This window comes from Leguminivora glycinivorella, chromosome 25, assembly GCF_023078275.1.
Source record: "Leguminivora glycinivorella isolate SPB_JAAS2020 chromosome 25, LegGlyc_1.1, whole genome shotgun sequence".
In the NCBI taxonomy this organism is placed as follows: Eukaryota; Metazoa; Arthropoda; class Insecta; order Lepidoptera; family Tortricidae; genus Leguminivora; species Leguminivora glycinivorella.
The window spans coordinates 10107152-10122527 of NC_062995.1; the positions used below are offsets into that span (position 1 = coordinate 10107152).

Below are 15376 nucleotides of genomic sequence, written 5' to 3' on the forward strand. Positions count from 1 at the left end.
AAATGGCCATGAAAGATAGACATACAAACAGGTATACTCACCCATTTATAATATTAAATATTATATATTTTTTATTTTTATTTTATTATTAGTATGGATAATGAATATAATGATACTCAGTCAACAAAAGCTTTGTTGAACTTACTGTGGGACATATTCTTCAGTCGGTCTGTGTATGAATGCCCTATAATATTTCTACCAACAATTATAACTCATATCTGTATGCCACAGGGTGTAACACGCTTGCTGATGACCCGGATCCCGTACTACAAGAATGTGGTGATCATGTCCTTCTCCTGCGAAGAGTGTGGCTACCAGAACAATGAGATCCAGCCGGGAGGAGCCTTCGCTGAGCTTGGAGTCAGGTAAACTGTCTTATTATAAAAATACTAGCTTTTCCCGCGGCTTCGCTCGAGTTATATTCGAATCTAGCGGAATTACATACATACAATCATACATACAATCACGCCTGTATCCCATAAAGGGGTAGGCAGAGCACATGAACCACTCAAGTTTCAGTGCCACTCTTGGCAAAAATGGGATGGAATAAAACGAAATTCTAGCGGAATTCTCCATACAAAACCCCATTTTCGAGGAGTGGGGGGTTCAAAAAGAGACAAAAAGTAGCCTTTGTCACTGTCCATCCCTTCAACTATCTCCACATTAAAAATCGCGTCAATTCGTCGCTCCGTTTTGCCGTGAAAGACGGACAAACAAACAGACACACACACATTCCCCTTTAAATATTAGTAAGTATGGATGGCTTATCTGGGTTGTAATCCCGGTAAGGTCATTTATTTGTGTCATATTTGTTCGAATTGAAATGAAATGAAATATTTATTTTCCAAGTAGGCATATTACAATGCGCTTATGAACGTCAAATAAAACTACGCCGGCTCTAACCCTACGCCTCAGCCTCGAGAAGATTTCAGTCCCCCCTCAGTTGGAGGGGGGTATCCACTATGGGACCGGCAAGAAACTCGGCGGGCCACTTCTTTTCAGTTCTTGAGTGTGGATGTTTTCTATGTATGTATTTGTGTATTATACCTCTATTATGTATACTAATATCTGGGCGACCGAGCTTCGCTCGGTTCTATTTTAATATATCACGTCTTTAGATAAAAAAAACTTATAAATACAAAAACAAAAAAAAAAGACAAAAAACAAAAATTTAATTTCTGGCCGGGATTCCAAACCCTGACACCTACGATCTATCTGCGTACATTAGACCGACCTCGTACGACTGAGCTAAGCGGAATCGATGCGCGCGCGGCGAAATTAACGACCATATTTTACGTTTACTACCGCGAAAAAAAAACTCATGAAAACTCGAAAATTCGCGTTTTCCGTGATCTAAGGCTACGCTAGATCGATTTTTCACCCCCGAAAACCCCCACATAACAAATTTCGGCGAAATCGTTAGAGCGGTTTCCGAGATCGTCGGTATATATAAATAAATAAATAAATATACAAGAATTGCTCGTTTAAAAGTATAAGATACAATCTATACATCATTGTCTGAGTATCCAGAACTCACAAGACAAGCCTTCTTGAGCTTGTCTTGTAATATTGATTTATTTTTATTAAACCTGCTTGTTTGTCATTTAGATGGAAGCTCCGCGTGGAACAGCCTGAGGACTTAAACCGACAGGTTGTGAAGAGCGACTACACCTGCGTCAGGATACCTGAGCTGGACTTCGAGATACCAGCGCAGAGTCAGAAAGGAGGCAAGTAGGGATGTACCGACTAGTCGCCGACTAGTCGGGAAAGCCGACTATCCGGCCACATTCCTAGTCGGCGATTAGTCGGCGACTAGTCGGCAAAAAAGGCCGATTAGTCGGCACTTCATTAGTAATAGAAAACAGTACAAAACTAAATATCAGCTGAAAATTATGGTTATATTATGTACCTATTCGTAGGTAATTCCTTTCTTTGTCAAGACAACAAATATCTGTACCTACCTAGGATTATAGGTTTCATAGGCAGGATCACTATCCACTAAGCCAAGCCGGTTGTTAAAAATGGAAAATGTATATAAATATTGGCATGAACCTTAAAACCTGTAAAAATCATGAAAACCGCGAATGAAGAACCAAAAATGACATTCAAAATGTGAATTTAGTCGAAAATTATATTTTGGCCGACTAGCCGACTAATCGGCCACCCAAGCGCCGACTAGTCGGTAGTCGGCCTAGTCGGCCAAATCAATAGTCGGTACATCCCTAGAGGCAAGTCATTTCTACTCTTTAAATGTGGTATTTTTTACTATTATAAATGGGCTTACTCTTGGCCACAGACTAGCCAAAGGCAAAGACGTGGCCTACGATGGAGTGAGCTCGCCCAGAAGATGCCTGTCCACTCTTGATTTGAAGGTTGCCGGGTTATATGAGCTCGGAAATATAGCCGCCGGCAAGGATTTCCACTCCTTGGCAGTGCGCATAAGAAAAGAAGAAGCAAAGCGCTTCGTGCGAATTCGCGGAATATCTACCAAGTAAGGATGGAAACCGGCCGTGCGTCTAAGAGTCCGATGGTAGAATGGGGACGGTGGAATAAGCTTAAATATCGATGGGCGGATAGAGTGGAGGCGGATCTCCGTGAACGCGGCGTCAACGAGGGCTGGCGAGAGGTCGCTCTGGGCCGCGGAAAGTGGCGTGCTCTTGTGTTGGAGGCCAAGACTCACTTTGGGTTGTCGTGCCAACAAAGTAGGTAGACATACGTGTCACTGGCATTGGAGTCTTGATTGTTTTGATCACAGACCTTGTGTCACTGGCATAGGAGGTTTATTTTGATCATAAACATCGTGTCGCCGGCACCGAATGTGTTAACAAATTTACACTCAGAACTAAAATTAACACTCTTTTTTATCATCTAAACCATCTAAACCTTTTCTTCCAGAAGTAACAACAGTAGAAGGCATCATCACCCGCGCCATAGCGGGTCTCACTCAGGACCAAGCGTCCCGTCGGGCGGAGCACCCCGAAGCCGCGGCCCAGATCGACGCCTTCATGGCTCGCTTACAGAGCGCCCGGCAGTTGGACAAGCGGTGGACGCTAGAACTGGAGGATGCTAGTGGTGAGTCTCTCCCTAACCCTCTTCATCTCCCTCTCCCTAAACCCCTTTCTCTCCCCTCCCTAACCCTCTCTCTCTCTAACCATCTCCCTGACCCACTTTCTAACCCTCTTCCTCTCCCTAACCCTCTCTCTCTCTCTAACCATCTTCCTCTCTCTTATACCAATTTCGTTATGTTACCTATTTCGTACTATGAAACCTCTACGGCCGGTAAAAAAAGTATTGTATGTCATGTCAGAATTGTCACACTTGTCATTCAATTAAAATATTGTAAACATTAAGTATGTTATTATTTATATAGAAGAATGAATACACAAAACTCTCCTTCTCCCCTCCCTAACCCTCTCTCCCTCTCTCTAACCCTCTCTCCCTCTCTCTAAACCTCTTCCTCTCCCTAACCCTCATCCTCTCCCTCCATGCTCCAGCCAGCCATGTTTGATGAGAATTGATGCACTATGTTGGGCGTTTTTTTTTCAAAATTTTAACTGTATTGTGGTTACCTAGGCAACTGTTACATCGAGAACCCAGCGGCCCCGCGCAAGGACCCGCGCTGCGAGCGCGTCGACTTCAAACGCACCAAGGACCAGGACCACATGCTCGGCGTGTTCACCAGAGAGGAGGTATTGCCAGGCACCTTTATTATGATAAAGTTTATTCATATGAAAAAAAAAGTGTAGGGGTCAGTTGGAAGTGGAAGACCTAGGCGAACTTTTCTCGACCACATCGGGGAAATATTACGACCGGTCTGGCCTGGCGTGTAGTGACCCTGCCTGATAAGCTGCGATCCCGGGTTCGAATCCTGGTAAGGGCATTTATTTCTGTGATGAACACAGATATTTTTTCCTGAGTCATAGATGTTTTCTATGTATATAAGTATGTATTTATCTATGTAAGCATATCGTCGCCTAGCACCCATAGTACAAGGTTTGCTTAGTTTGGGACTAGGCTGATCTGTGTAAGGTGTCCCCCAATATTTATTTATTTATTATTGCAAAAAGGCCAGGACAGAAGTACTCGAAACCGACGAGCGTGTATGAGAAACGTTATGAAATTGTGTGAAGCGAAAGTGGTTTGTCAGAGATTCTATGTTTGTATGTAAAGTTTATTTATTTACTAGCCTTTGCCCGTGGCTTCTCTCGCGTTAGAAACAGACAAAAACTAGCCTATGTCACTATCCATCCTTTTAACTATCTCCACTTAAAAAATCAAGACAATTCATCGCTCCGTTTTGCCGTGAAAGGCGGACAGACAAACAGACACACACACTTTGCCATTTATAATATTAGTATGCATTTGTTACTAATTTCACTTGATTATCTGGTATAATCACAGACCTATCATTTCGCTTACGCTTAAATACTGCTGAAGTGTGCGAAAGAGAAGCTGTCATTATGAACATCCTATGAGTGCAAAAGTGGCAGACTATAAATAAAAAAATGCGGCCTACTTAATTTAAGTTTAACAGATTAATCACACTTTTCAGTACAAAAAGTTGTGATTAGACGATACAGTGGGTGATTTCCATTTGACTAAATAATTAGAAATGCAAATTATTCACGTTTTCATATACATAATTTCTGAATTGAATATTCTCGATGACACTTGAAATTAGACTTATATCACACCTCGAACACTGGCGATCAAATATATGAAAGAGGCTCGTTCCTAGCACACAGTCTAAGCTCGTGTAGGCGAACGCGTACCATGCTTGTATGAGTGACATATGACAGGCCGACTGTTAGCGTTTTTGACAGGCGGTAACTGTGAGGTAACCGAGAGGGGGTGGGCGGCGATTTCAGCGGGGAGCAGGAGTGGCCATACTGTACGATAGTACTCTTTATTATACTGTGCTTATATTGACCGGGATACAGACCGTGATTACCTTTTTGACTTTTGTCTATGCAACTTTGACATCCACCCGCCTTCTTCAATTTCCCGTGATCACGATGCATGCAACTGCGTCGAAATATCGGGAGCTCGACAAAAATCAAAAAGGTAATCACGGTCTATATCCCGGTCAATATAAGTCTAATGAAAATAACCGTGAATCGTTCAAAACTCTCACTTGAAATTGTCCCAGTTTTGGTCGCAAAAGAAGTATTTGACAGTTCTTTGTCATCCTACTTTTATGGATACTATAAATTACCTATTTCAGGTATCTGGTAACCCAGATACATCTCTCCTGACGCCCTGCGACCCGTCCGAGGCGTCTTACGAGCAAATGAGTGCGGAGGAGGTGTTACAATTCCCAACCAACTGTCCAGACTGCAACGCCCCGGCTACTACTAACATGAAGCTCACTAGTGAGTACCCCAAGTCAACTCCGAAGCCTCATACAGTCCCTATCAGACATAATAATGGGACGGTCAAGGAGCTCACAAATATATATACAGGGTGCCCGGTAATGAATGATACAACCTTTTAGCCACCAAGACCCACACTTTTTAAAATTTTAATACTACCTAAAATATGGCGCGACTCTGTCCGTCTGTCTGTCACATTCCTAAATATTTTGAGAACTACTTATGCTCTTGATTTGATATTTGGCATAGTTATGAACATTGTTAACCACTACACACTGAAAGTATTATTTTTATAAATTTATTAAATTTTTATATTCTACAATTAATATTAATTGTAGAAAATGGTCAAAATGAAAGGGGGGCAAACTGTAAATTTCAAGACACTAAGCGAAGTGGACATCGTTAAAAAGAGCTCAAATTGTACATATCAAAAACTATTTTTTATAATTTTATTGTAGTGCAAAGAAAAAAATTATGAAGGAAAATGTAAAAAAAATACCTCCCCTTATCTCCGAAGTTTAGCAACGAAATATTATGAAAATTTTATGAAACATTAGTTTTATGCTAAATATTACAGGAAAAATAAAATCGTGTCAGTATCTTCTTGGAAACTTTTTTTTAACAAAAAAAAACCTTTAGGATTTTAATTTTCAGTTGACGACCGGTCTGGCTCAGTCGGTAGTGACCCTGCCTACTAAGCCGCGGTCCTGGGTTCGAATCCCGGTAAGGGCATTTATTTGTGTGATGAGCACAGATATTTGTTCCTGAGTCATGGATGTTTTCTATGTATATAAGTATGTATTTATCTATTTAAGTATGTATATCGTCGCTTAGCACCCATAGTACAAGCTTTGCTTAGTTTGGGGCTAAGTTGATCTGTGTAAGGTGTCTCCCAATCTTATACTATTAAACGAGCAATTCTTGTATATTTATTTATTTATTTATTTATTTATTTATTTATTTATTTATATATACCGACGATCTCGGAAACCGCTCTAACGATTTCGCTGAAATTTGTTTTGTGGGGGTTTTCGGGGGTGAAAAATCGATCTAGCGTAGCCTTAGATCCCGGAAAACGCGAATTTTCGAGTTTTCATGAGTTTTTCTTTCGCATTTGTAAACGTAAAATATGGTCCTTAATTTCGCCGCGCGCGCATCGATTCCGCTTAGCTCAGTCGCACGAGGTCGGTCTAATGTACGCAGATAGATCGTAGGTGTCAGGGTTTCGAATCCCGGTCAGAAATTAAGTTTTTGTTTTTTGTCTTTTTTTTTTTGTTTTTGTATTTATAAGAGTTTTTTTTTATCTAAAGACGTGATATATTAAAATAGAACCGAGCGAAGCTCGGTCGCCCAGATATTATTTATTTATTTAATTACCCTTGCTAATTTATGTCGTACTTCAAATTTCGTCCTTTTTTCAGAAATTCCTCATTTCAAAGAAGTGGTCATCATGGCAACCGTTTGTGACGCTTGTGGACATCGCACTAACGAGGTAATGTTTATTTTTCGTATTCTATTTTAAGGCATTGGTCTCACCAAAACCGAGTAAGCGATCAGCCAGCGTATTATGCTTCCAATTTTATCACTTATCTATGTGGATAAGGCACTGGTCCCACCGAGAGCTAGTAAGCTATGAGCTATCGGCTATAAAAACGAACAAAAGGTAATCACTCCCGTGTAAATAAAAGAGACACGGCGATGTTTATAGTTACTCGCTCGGCGGTGAGCTATCAATATCGCCGTGTCTCTTTTATTTACACGGGAGTGCTTACCTTTTGTTAGTTTTTTATAGCCGATAGCTCATAGCTTACTAGCTCGCGGTGGGACCAGTGCCTAAAGCAACCGTCACGCTTTGGCAAGTATGTCAGTGTGAGAGTGACAGATGTCTTATCCACGTGGATAAGTGATAAAATTGGAAGCATGATACGCCGGCAGCTATCGGCAATAGAAACGAACAACAGATAGTCACTCCCGTGTGCATAAAAGAGAGAGCGAGCTAGTTATAGTTCATTGTTTGGCGACGAACTATAACTCGCTCGCGCTTAGACTTGTGTCGTTCACGAACTATGAACTGTTAGGAATAAAATCCCATCAATGACCGAAATGAACTGAATCTTTCCGTGCTCTTTGAATCGGTCTTTGCTCATTTAGTTCAGTATAAGGTTTGGTTCAAGAAAGAGTGTGTGACTGCACCGACTGAGAGCGAGCTATTTAGCAAAGCGACACAAAACGTCAGGTTTTCATATAAAGCTTCGGTTACTTACAACCTTTCGGCCCGGAATTGTTACTATCTGTGGAATATTCGTATTATTTTGACACTAGTCGGTCCCATTAGTTCTGATCTTTCCTACAGTCGCTGGTCTGTCTGAACTAAATGAGCAAAGACCTAAAAGAGCAAACTAGTTCGTGAGAGCGATTGAACGAGATCGGAGCGCTCCGATCAACGAACGAAACGGCACAAGCCTCGCGTTATCATCGCGTCTCTTTTATTTACACTGGAGCGACTGTCTTTTGTCCTGTTTCTGCCGCCGAAGCTGATCGCTTACTCGGTTTTGGTGGGACCAGTGCCTAACCGTTTGAACATGTAAAATGTAATGCTCACCATAATTGTATATTGTCAGGTGAAATCCGGCGGTGGAATAGAAGACAAAGGTGTGAGGTTCGAGGTGCGAGTGGCGAGCAAGGAGGACTTCTCCAGGGACGTTCTGAAGGTAACGAATTAAAAATAGGGATGTACTGACTATTGATTTGGCCAACTACCGTCTAATCGGCGCTTGGGGGAGATATTTTTAAATCGAATTTGTACTTAATAAGTCAGGAAGAAATATTTAAAGTAATTGAATTGACCGTGACGTCACTAAATTAGATTTCATGTTAATTCTTCGAACAAATTTTGCAAAGCAGTTAATACTTTTATACGGTTTTTAGACTTTAAGTTAACTACTAAACTAATTTAATTTAATTACTTTAATTAAAATGTACGTTATTGTTATTGAAACGTTACAAATCACGAAAAACTGTTATTGTCGTATTATTTGATCATCTGAAACAAAAACATGTTTAGAATAAACCATGGTCCTTGGTTTTTTTCATAATTCTGAAAAAAAAATGTTTTTTTTTCTATTTGCAACCCTAGTGTGACGTTGCTTCGTTTGAAAACATTTTTAAAATCAAAATGTTACTTTTCAGTCAGAAACGTGCAGTATGGAGATACCGGAGCTGGATTTGGAAGTGGGCGGCCGGGCGCTCGGCGGGCGCTTCACGACGGCCGAGGGGCTGCTGCGCGCGACGTCACAGCAGCTCGCCGACGCGCCGGGCGCCACGGGCGACGCGCCCGGCCTCTGCCCCGGCGGGATAGACAGGTGACACAGTGTCGTGTATACACGACGGCCGAGGGGCTGCTGCGCGCGACGTCACAGCAGCTCGCCGACGCGCCGGGCGCCACGGGCGACGCGCCCGGCCTCTGCCCCGGCGGGATAGACAGGTGACACAGTGTCGTGTATACACGACGGCCGAGGGGCTGCTGCGCGCGACGTCACAGCAGCTCGCCGACGCGCCGGGCGCCACGGGCGACGCGCCCGGCCTCTGCCCCGGCGGGATAGACAGGTGACACAGTGTCGTGTATACACGACGGCCGAGGGGCTGCTGCGCGCGACGTCACAGCAGCTCGCCGACGCGCCGGGCGCCACGGGCGACGCGCCCGGCCTCTGCCCCGGCGGGATAGACAGGTGACACAGTGTCGTGTATACACGACGGCCGAGGGGCTGCTGCGCGCGACGTCACAGCAGCTCGCCGACGCGCCGGGCGCCACGGGCGACGCGCCCGGCCTCTGCCCCGGCGGGATAGACAGGTGACACAGTGTCGTGTATACACGACGGCCGAGGGGCTGCTGCGCGCGACGTCACAGCAGCTCGCCGACGCGCCGGGCGCCACGGGCGACGCGCCCGGCCTCTGCCCCGGCGGGATAGACAGGTGACACAGTGTCGTGTATACACGACGGCCGAGGGGCTGCTGCGCGCGACGTCACAGCAGCTCGCCGACGCGCCGGGCGCCACGGGCGACGCGCCCGGCCTCTGCCCCGGCGGGATAGACAGGTGACACAGTGTCGTGTATACACGACGGCCGAGGGGCTGCTGCGCGCGACGTCACAGCAGCTCGCCGACGCGCCGGGCGCCACGGGCGACGCGCCCGGCCTCTGCCCCGGCGGGATAGACAGGTGACACAGTGTCGTGTATACACGACGGCCGAGGGCTGCTGCGCGCGACGTCACAGCAGCTCGCCGACGCGCCGGGCGCCACGGGCGACGCGCCCGGCCTCTGCCCCGGCGGGATAGACAGGTGACACAGTGTCGTGTATACACGACGGCCGAGGGCTGCTGCGCGCGACGTCACAGCAGCTCGCCGACGCGCCGGGCGCCACGGGCGACGCGCCCGGCCTCTGCCCCGGCGGGATAGACAGGTGACACAGTGTCGTGTATACACGACGGCCGAGGGGCTGCTGCGCGCGACGTCACAGCAGCTCGCCGACGCGCCGGGCGCCACGGGCGACGCGCCCGGCCTCGCCGACGCGCCGGGCGCCACGGGCGCGACGCGCCCGGCTCCTGCCCCGGCGGGATAGACAGGTGACACAGTGTCGTGTATACACGACGGCCGAGGGGCTGCTGCGCGCGACGTCACAGCAGCTCGCCGACGCGCCGGGCGCCACGGGCGACGCGCCCGGCCTCTGCCCCGGCGGGATAGACAGGTGACACAGTGTCGTGTATACACGACGGCCGAGGGGCTGCTGCGCGCGACGTCACAGCAGCTCGCCGACGCGCCGGGCGCCACGGGCGACGCGCCCGGCCTCTGCCCCGGCGGGATAGACAGGTGACACAGTGTCGTGTATACACGACGGCCGAGGGGCTGCTGCGCGCGACGTCACAGCAGCTCGCCGACGCGCCGGGCGCCACGGGCGACGCGCCCGGCCTCTGCCCCGGCGGGATAGACAGGTGACACAGTGTCGTGTATACACGACGGCCGAGGGCTGCTGCGCGCGACGTCACAGCAGCTCGCCGACGCGCCGGGCGCCACGGGCGACGCGCCCGGCCTCTGCCCCGGCGGGATAGACAGGTGACACAGTGTCGTGTATACACGACGGCCGAGGGGCTGCTGCGCGCGACGTCACAGCAGCTCGCCGACGCGCCGGGCGCCACGGGCGACGCGCCCGGCCTCTGCCCCGGCGGGATAGACAGGTGACACAGTGTCGTGTATACACGACGGCCGAGGGGCTGCTGCGCGCGACGTCACAGCAGCTCGCCGACGCGCCGGGCGCCACGGGCGACGCGCCCGGCCTCTGCCCCGGCGGGATAGACAGGTGACACAGTGTCGTGTATACACGACGGCCGAGGGGCTGCTGCGCGCGACGTCACAGCAGCTCGCCGACGCGCCGGGCGCCACGGGCGACGCGCCCGGCCTCTGCCCCGGCGGGATAGACAGGTGACACAGTGTCGTGTATACACGACGGCCGAGGGGCTGCTGCGCGCGACGTCACAGCAGCTCGCCGACGCGCCGGGCGCCACGGGCGACGCGCCCGGCCTCTGCCCCGGCGGGATAGACAGGTGACACAGTGTCGTGTATACACGACGGCCGAGGGGCTGCTGCGCGCGACGTCACAGCAGCTCGCCGACGCGCCGGGCGCCACGGGCGACGCGCCCGGCCCTGCCCCGGCGGGATAGACAGGTGACACAGTGTCGTGTATACACGACGGCCGAGGGCTGCTGCGCGCGACGTCACAGCAGCTCGCCGACGCGCCGGGCGCCACGGGCGACGCGCCCGGCCTCTGCCCCGGCGGGATAGACAGGTGACACAGTGTCGTGTATACACGACGGCCGAGGGGCTGCTGCGCGCGACGTCACAGCAGCTCGCCGACGCGCCGGGCGCCACGGGCGACGCGCCCGGCCTCTGCCCCGGCGGGATAGACAGGTGACACAGTGTCGTGTATACACGACGGCCGAGGGGCTGCTGCGCGCGACGTCACAGCAGCTCGCCGACGCGCCGGGCGCCACGGGCGACGCGCCCGGCCTCTGCCCCGGCGGGATAGACAGGTGACACAGTGTCGTGTATACACGACGGCCGAGGGGCTGCTGCGCGCGACGTCACAGCAGCTCGCCGACGCGCCGGGCGCCACGGGCGACGCGCCCGGCCTCTGCCCCGGCGGGATAGACAGGTGACACAGTGTCGTGTATACACGACGGCCGAGGGGCTGCTGCGCGCGACGTCACAGCAGCTCGCCGACGCGCCGGGCGCCACGGGCGACGCGCCCGGCCTCTGCCCCGGCGGGATAGACAGGTGACACAGTGTCGTGTATACACGACGGCCGAGGGGCTGCTGCGCGCGACGTCACAGCAGCTCGCCGACGCGCCGGGCGCCACGGGCGACGCGCCCGGCCTCTGCCCCGGCGGGATAGACAGGTGACACAGTGTCGTGTATACACGACGGCCGAGGGGCTGCTGCGCGCGACGTCACAGCAGCTCGCCGACGCGCCGGGCGCCACGGGCGACGCGCCCGGCCTCTGCCCCGGCGGGATAGACAGGTGACACAGTGTCGTGTATACACGACGGCCGAGGGGCTGCTGCGCGCGACGTCACAGCAGCTCGCCGACGCGCCGGGCGCCACGGGCGACGCGCCCGGCCTCTGCCCCGGCGGGATAGACAGGTGACACAGTGTCGTGTATACACGACGGCCGAGGGGCTGCTGCGCGCGACGTCACAGCAGCTCGCCGACGCGCCGGGCGCCACGGGCGACGCGCCCGGCCTCTGCCCCGGCGGGATAGACAGGTGACACAGTGTCGTGTATACACGACGGCCGAGGGCTGCTGCGCGCGACGTCACAGCAGCTCGCCGACGCGCCGGGCGCCACGGGCGACGCGCCCGGCCTCTGCCCCGGCGGGATAGACAGGTGACACAGTGTCGTGTATACACGACGGCCGAGGGCTGCTGCGCGCGACGTCACAGCAGCTCGCCGACGCGCCGGGCGCCACGGGCGACGCGCCCGGCCTCTGCCCCGGCGGGATAGACAGGTGACACAGTGTCGTGTATACACGACGGCCGAGGGGCTGCTGCGCGCGACGTCACAGCAGCTCGCCGACGCGCCGGGCGCCACGGGCGACGCGCCCGGCCTCTGCCCCGGCGGGATAGACAGGTGACACAGTGTCGTGTATACACGACGGCCGAGGGCTGCTGCGCGCGACGTCACAGCAGCTCGCCGACGCGCCGGGCGCCACGGGCGACGCGCCCGGCCTCTGCCCCGGCGGGATAGACAGGTGACACAGTGTCGTGTATACACGACGGCCGAGGGCTGCTGCGCGCGACGTCACAGCAGCTCGCCGACGCGCCGGGCGCCACGGGCGACGCGCCCGGCCTCTGCCCCGGCGGGATAGACAGGTGACACAGTGTCGTGTATACACGACGGCCGAGGGCTGCTGCGCGCGACGTCACAGCAGCTCGCCGACGCGCCGGGCGCCACGGGCGACGCGCCCGGCCTCTGCCCCGGCGGGATAGACAGGTGACACAGTGTCGTGTATACACGACGGCCGAGGGGCTGCTGCGCGCGACGTCACAGCAGCTCGCCGACGCGCCGGGCGCCACGGGCGACGCGCCCGGCCTCTGCCCCGGCGGGATAGACAGGTGACACAGTGTCGTGTATACACGACGGCCGAGGGGCTGCTGCGCGCGACGTCACAGCAGCTCGCCGACGCGCCGGGCGCCACGGGCGACGCGCCCGGCCTCTGCCCCGGCGGGATAGACAGGTGACACAGTGTCGTGTATACACGACGGCCGAGGGGCTGCTGCGCGCGACGTCACAGCAGCTCGCCGACGCGCCGGGCGCCACGGGCGACGCGCCCGGCCTCTGCCCCGGCGGGATAGACAGGTGACACAGTGTCGTGTATACACGACGGCCGAGGGGCTGCTGCGCGCGACGTCACAGCAGCTCGCCGACGCGCCGGGCGCCACGGGCGACGCGCCCGGCCTCTGCCCCGGCGGGATAGACAGGTGACACAGTGTCGTGTATACACGACGGCCGAGGGCTGCTGCGCGCGACGTCACAGCAGCTCGCCGACGCGCCGGGCGCCACGGGCGACGCGCCCGGCCTCTGCCCCGGCGGGATAGACAGGTGACACAGTGTCGTGTATACACGACGGCCGAGGGGCTGCTGCGCGCGACGTCACAGCAGCTCGCCGACGCGCCGGGCGCCACGGGCGACGCGCCCGGCCTCTGCCCCGGCGGGATAGACAGGTGACACAGTGTCGTGTATACACGACGGCCGAGGGGCTGCTGCGCGCGACGTCACAGCAGCTCGCCGACGCGCCGGGCGCCACGGGCGACGCGCCCGGCCTCTGCCCCGGCGGGATAGACAGGTGACACAGTGTCGTGTATACACGACGGCCGAGGGGCTGCTGCGCGCGACGTCACAGCAGCTCGCCGACGCGCCGGGCGCCACGGGCGACGCGCCCGGCCTCTGCCCCGGCGGGATAGACAGGTGACACAGTGTCGTGTATACACGACGGCCGAGGGCTGCTGCGCGCGACGTCACAGCAGCTCGCCGACGCGCCGGGCGCCACGGGCGACGCGCCCGGCCTCTGCCCCGGCGGGATAGACAGGTGACACAGTGTCGTGTATACACGACGGCCGAGGGCTGCTGCGCGCGACGTCACAGCAGCTCGCCGACGCGCCGGGCGCCACGGGCGACGCGCCCGGCCTCTGCCCCGGCGGGATAGACAGGTGACACAGTGTCGTGTATACACGACGGCCGAGGGCTGCTGCGCGCGACGTCACAGCAGCTCGCCGACGCGCCGGGCGCCACGGGCGACGCGCCCGGCCTCTGCCCCGGCGGGATAGACAGGTGACACAGTGTCGTGTATACACGACGGCCGAGGGGCTGCTGCGCGCGACGTCACAGCAGCTCGCCGACGCGCCGGGCGCCACGGGCGACGCGCCCGGCCTCTGCCCCGGCGGGATAGACAGGTGACACAGTGTCGTGTATACACGACGGCCGAGGGCTGCTGCGCGCGACGTCACAGCAGCTCGCCGACGCGCCGGGCGCCACGGGCGACGCGCCCGGCCTCTGCCCCGGCGGGATAGACAGGTGACACAGTGTCGTGTATACACGACGGCCGAGGGGCTGCTGCGCGCGACGTCACAGCAGCTCGCCGACGCGCCGGGCGCCACGGGCGACGCGCCCGGCCTCTGCCCCGGCGGGATAGACAGGTGACACAGTGTCGTGTATACACGACGGCCGAGGGCTGCTGCGCGCGACGTCACAGCAGCTCGCCGACGCGCCGGGCGCCACGGGCGACGCGCCCGGCCTCTGCCCCGGCGGGATAGACAGGTGACACAGTGTCGTGTATACACGACGGCCGAGGGGCTGCTGCGCGCGACGTCACAGCAGCTCGCCGACGCGCCGGGCGCCACGGGCGACGCGCCCGGCCTCTGCCCCGGCGGGATAGACAGGTGACACAGTGTCGTGTATACACGACGGCCGAGGGGCTGCTGCGCGCGACGTCACAGCAGCTCGCCGACGCGCCGGGCGCCACGGGCGACGCGCCCGGCCTCTGCCCCGGCGGGATAGACAGGTGACACAGTGTCGTGTATACACGACGGCCGAGGGCTGCTGCGCGCGACGTCACAGCAGCTCGCCGACGCGCCGGGCGCCACGGGCGACGCGCCCGGCCTCTGCCCCGGCGGGATAGACAGGTGACACAGTGTCGTGTATACACGACGGCCGAGGGGCTGCTGCGCGCGACGTCACAGCAGCTCGCCGACGCGCCGGGCGCCACGGGCGACGCGCCCGGCCTCTGCCCCGGCGGGATAGACAGGTGACACAGTGTCGTGTATACACGACGGCCGAGGGGCTGCTGCGCGCGACGTCACAGCAGCTCGCCGACGCGCCGGGCGCCACGGGCGACGCGCCCGGCCTCTGCCCCGGCGGGATAGACAGGTGACACAGTGTCGTGTATACACGACGGCC

The 15376-nt window shown here is 55.4% G+C and overlaps 1 protein-coding gene across 3 annotated transcripts in view; it reads left to right on the forward strand.

Moving 5' to 3' along the window:
* The window catches only part of LOC125239066 (zinc finger protein ZPR1), a 37754-nt gene that overhangs the window by 1079 nt on the left and 21299 nt on the right, over positions 1 to 15376 (forward strand). For 2 of the 3 annotated variants that reach the window (XM_048146529.1, XM_048146528.1), the window contains exons 2-9: positions 232 to 365; positions 1609 to 1727; positions 2896 to 3072; positions 3574 to 3689; positions 5225 to 5372; positions 6794 to 6864; positions 7994 to 8083; positions 8562 to 8734. In XM_048146529.1, coding sequence (XP_048002486.1) covers positions 232 to 365; positions 1609 to 1727; positions 2896 to 3072; positions 3574 to 3689; positions 5225 to 5372; positions 6794 to 6864; positions 7994 to 8083; positions 8562 to 8734 — 1028 coding nt within the window. Of the gene's footprint in view, positions 1 to 231; positions 366 to 1608; positions 1728 to 2895; positions 3073 to 3573; positions 3690 to 5224; positions 5373 to 6793; positions 6865 to 7993; positions 8084 to 8561; positions 8735 to 9993; positions 10064 to 15376 lie in introns of those variants that run through there. The other variant, XM_048146530.1, reaches the window with a different exon arrangement.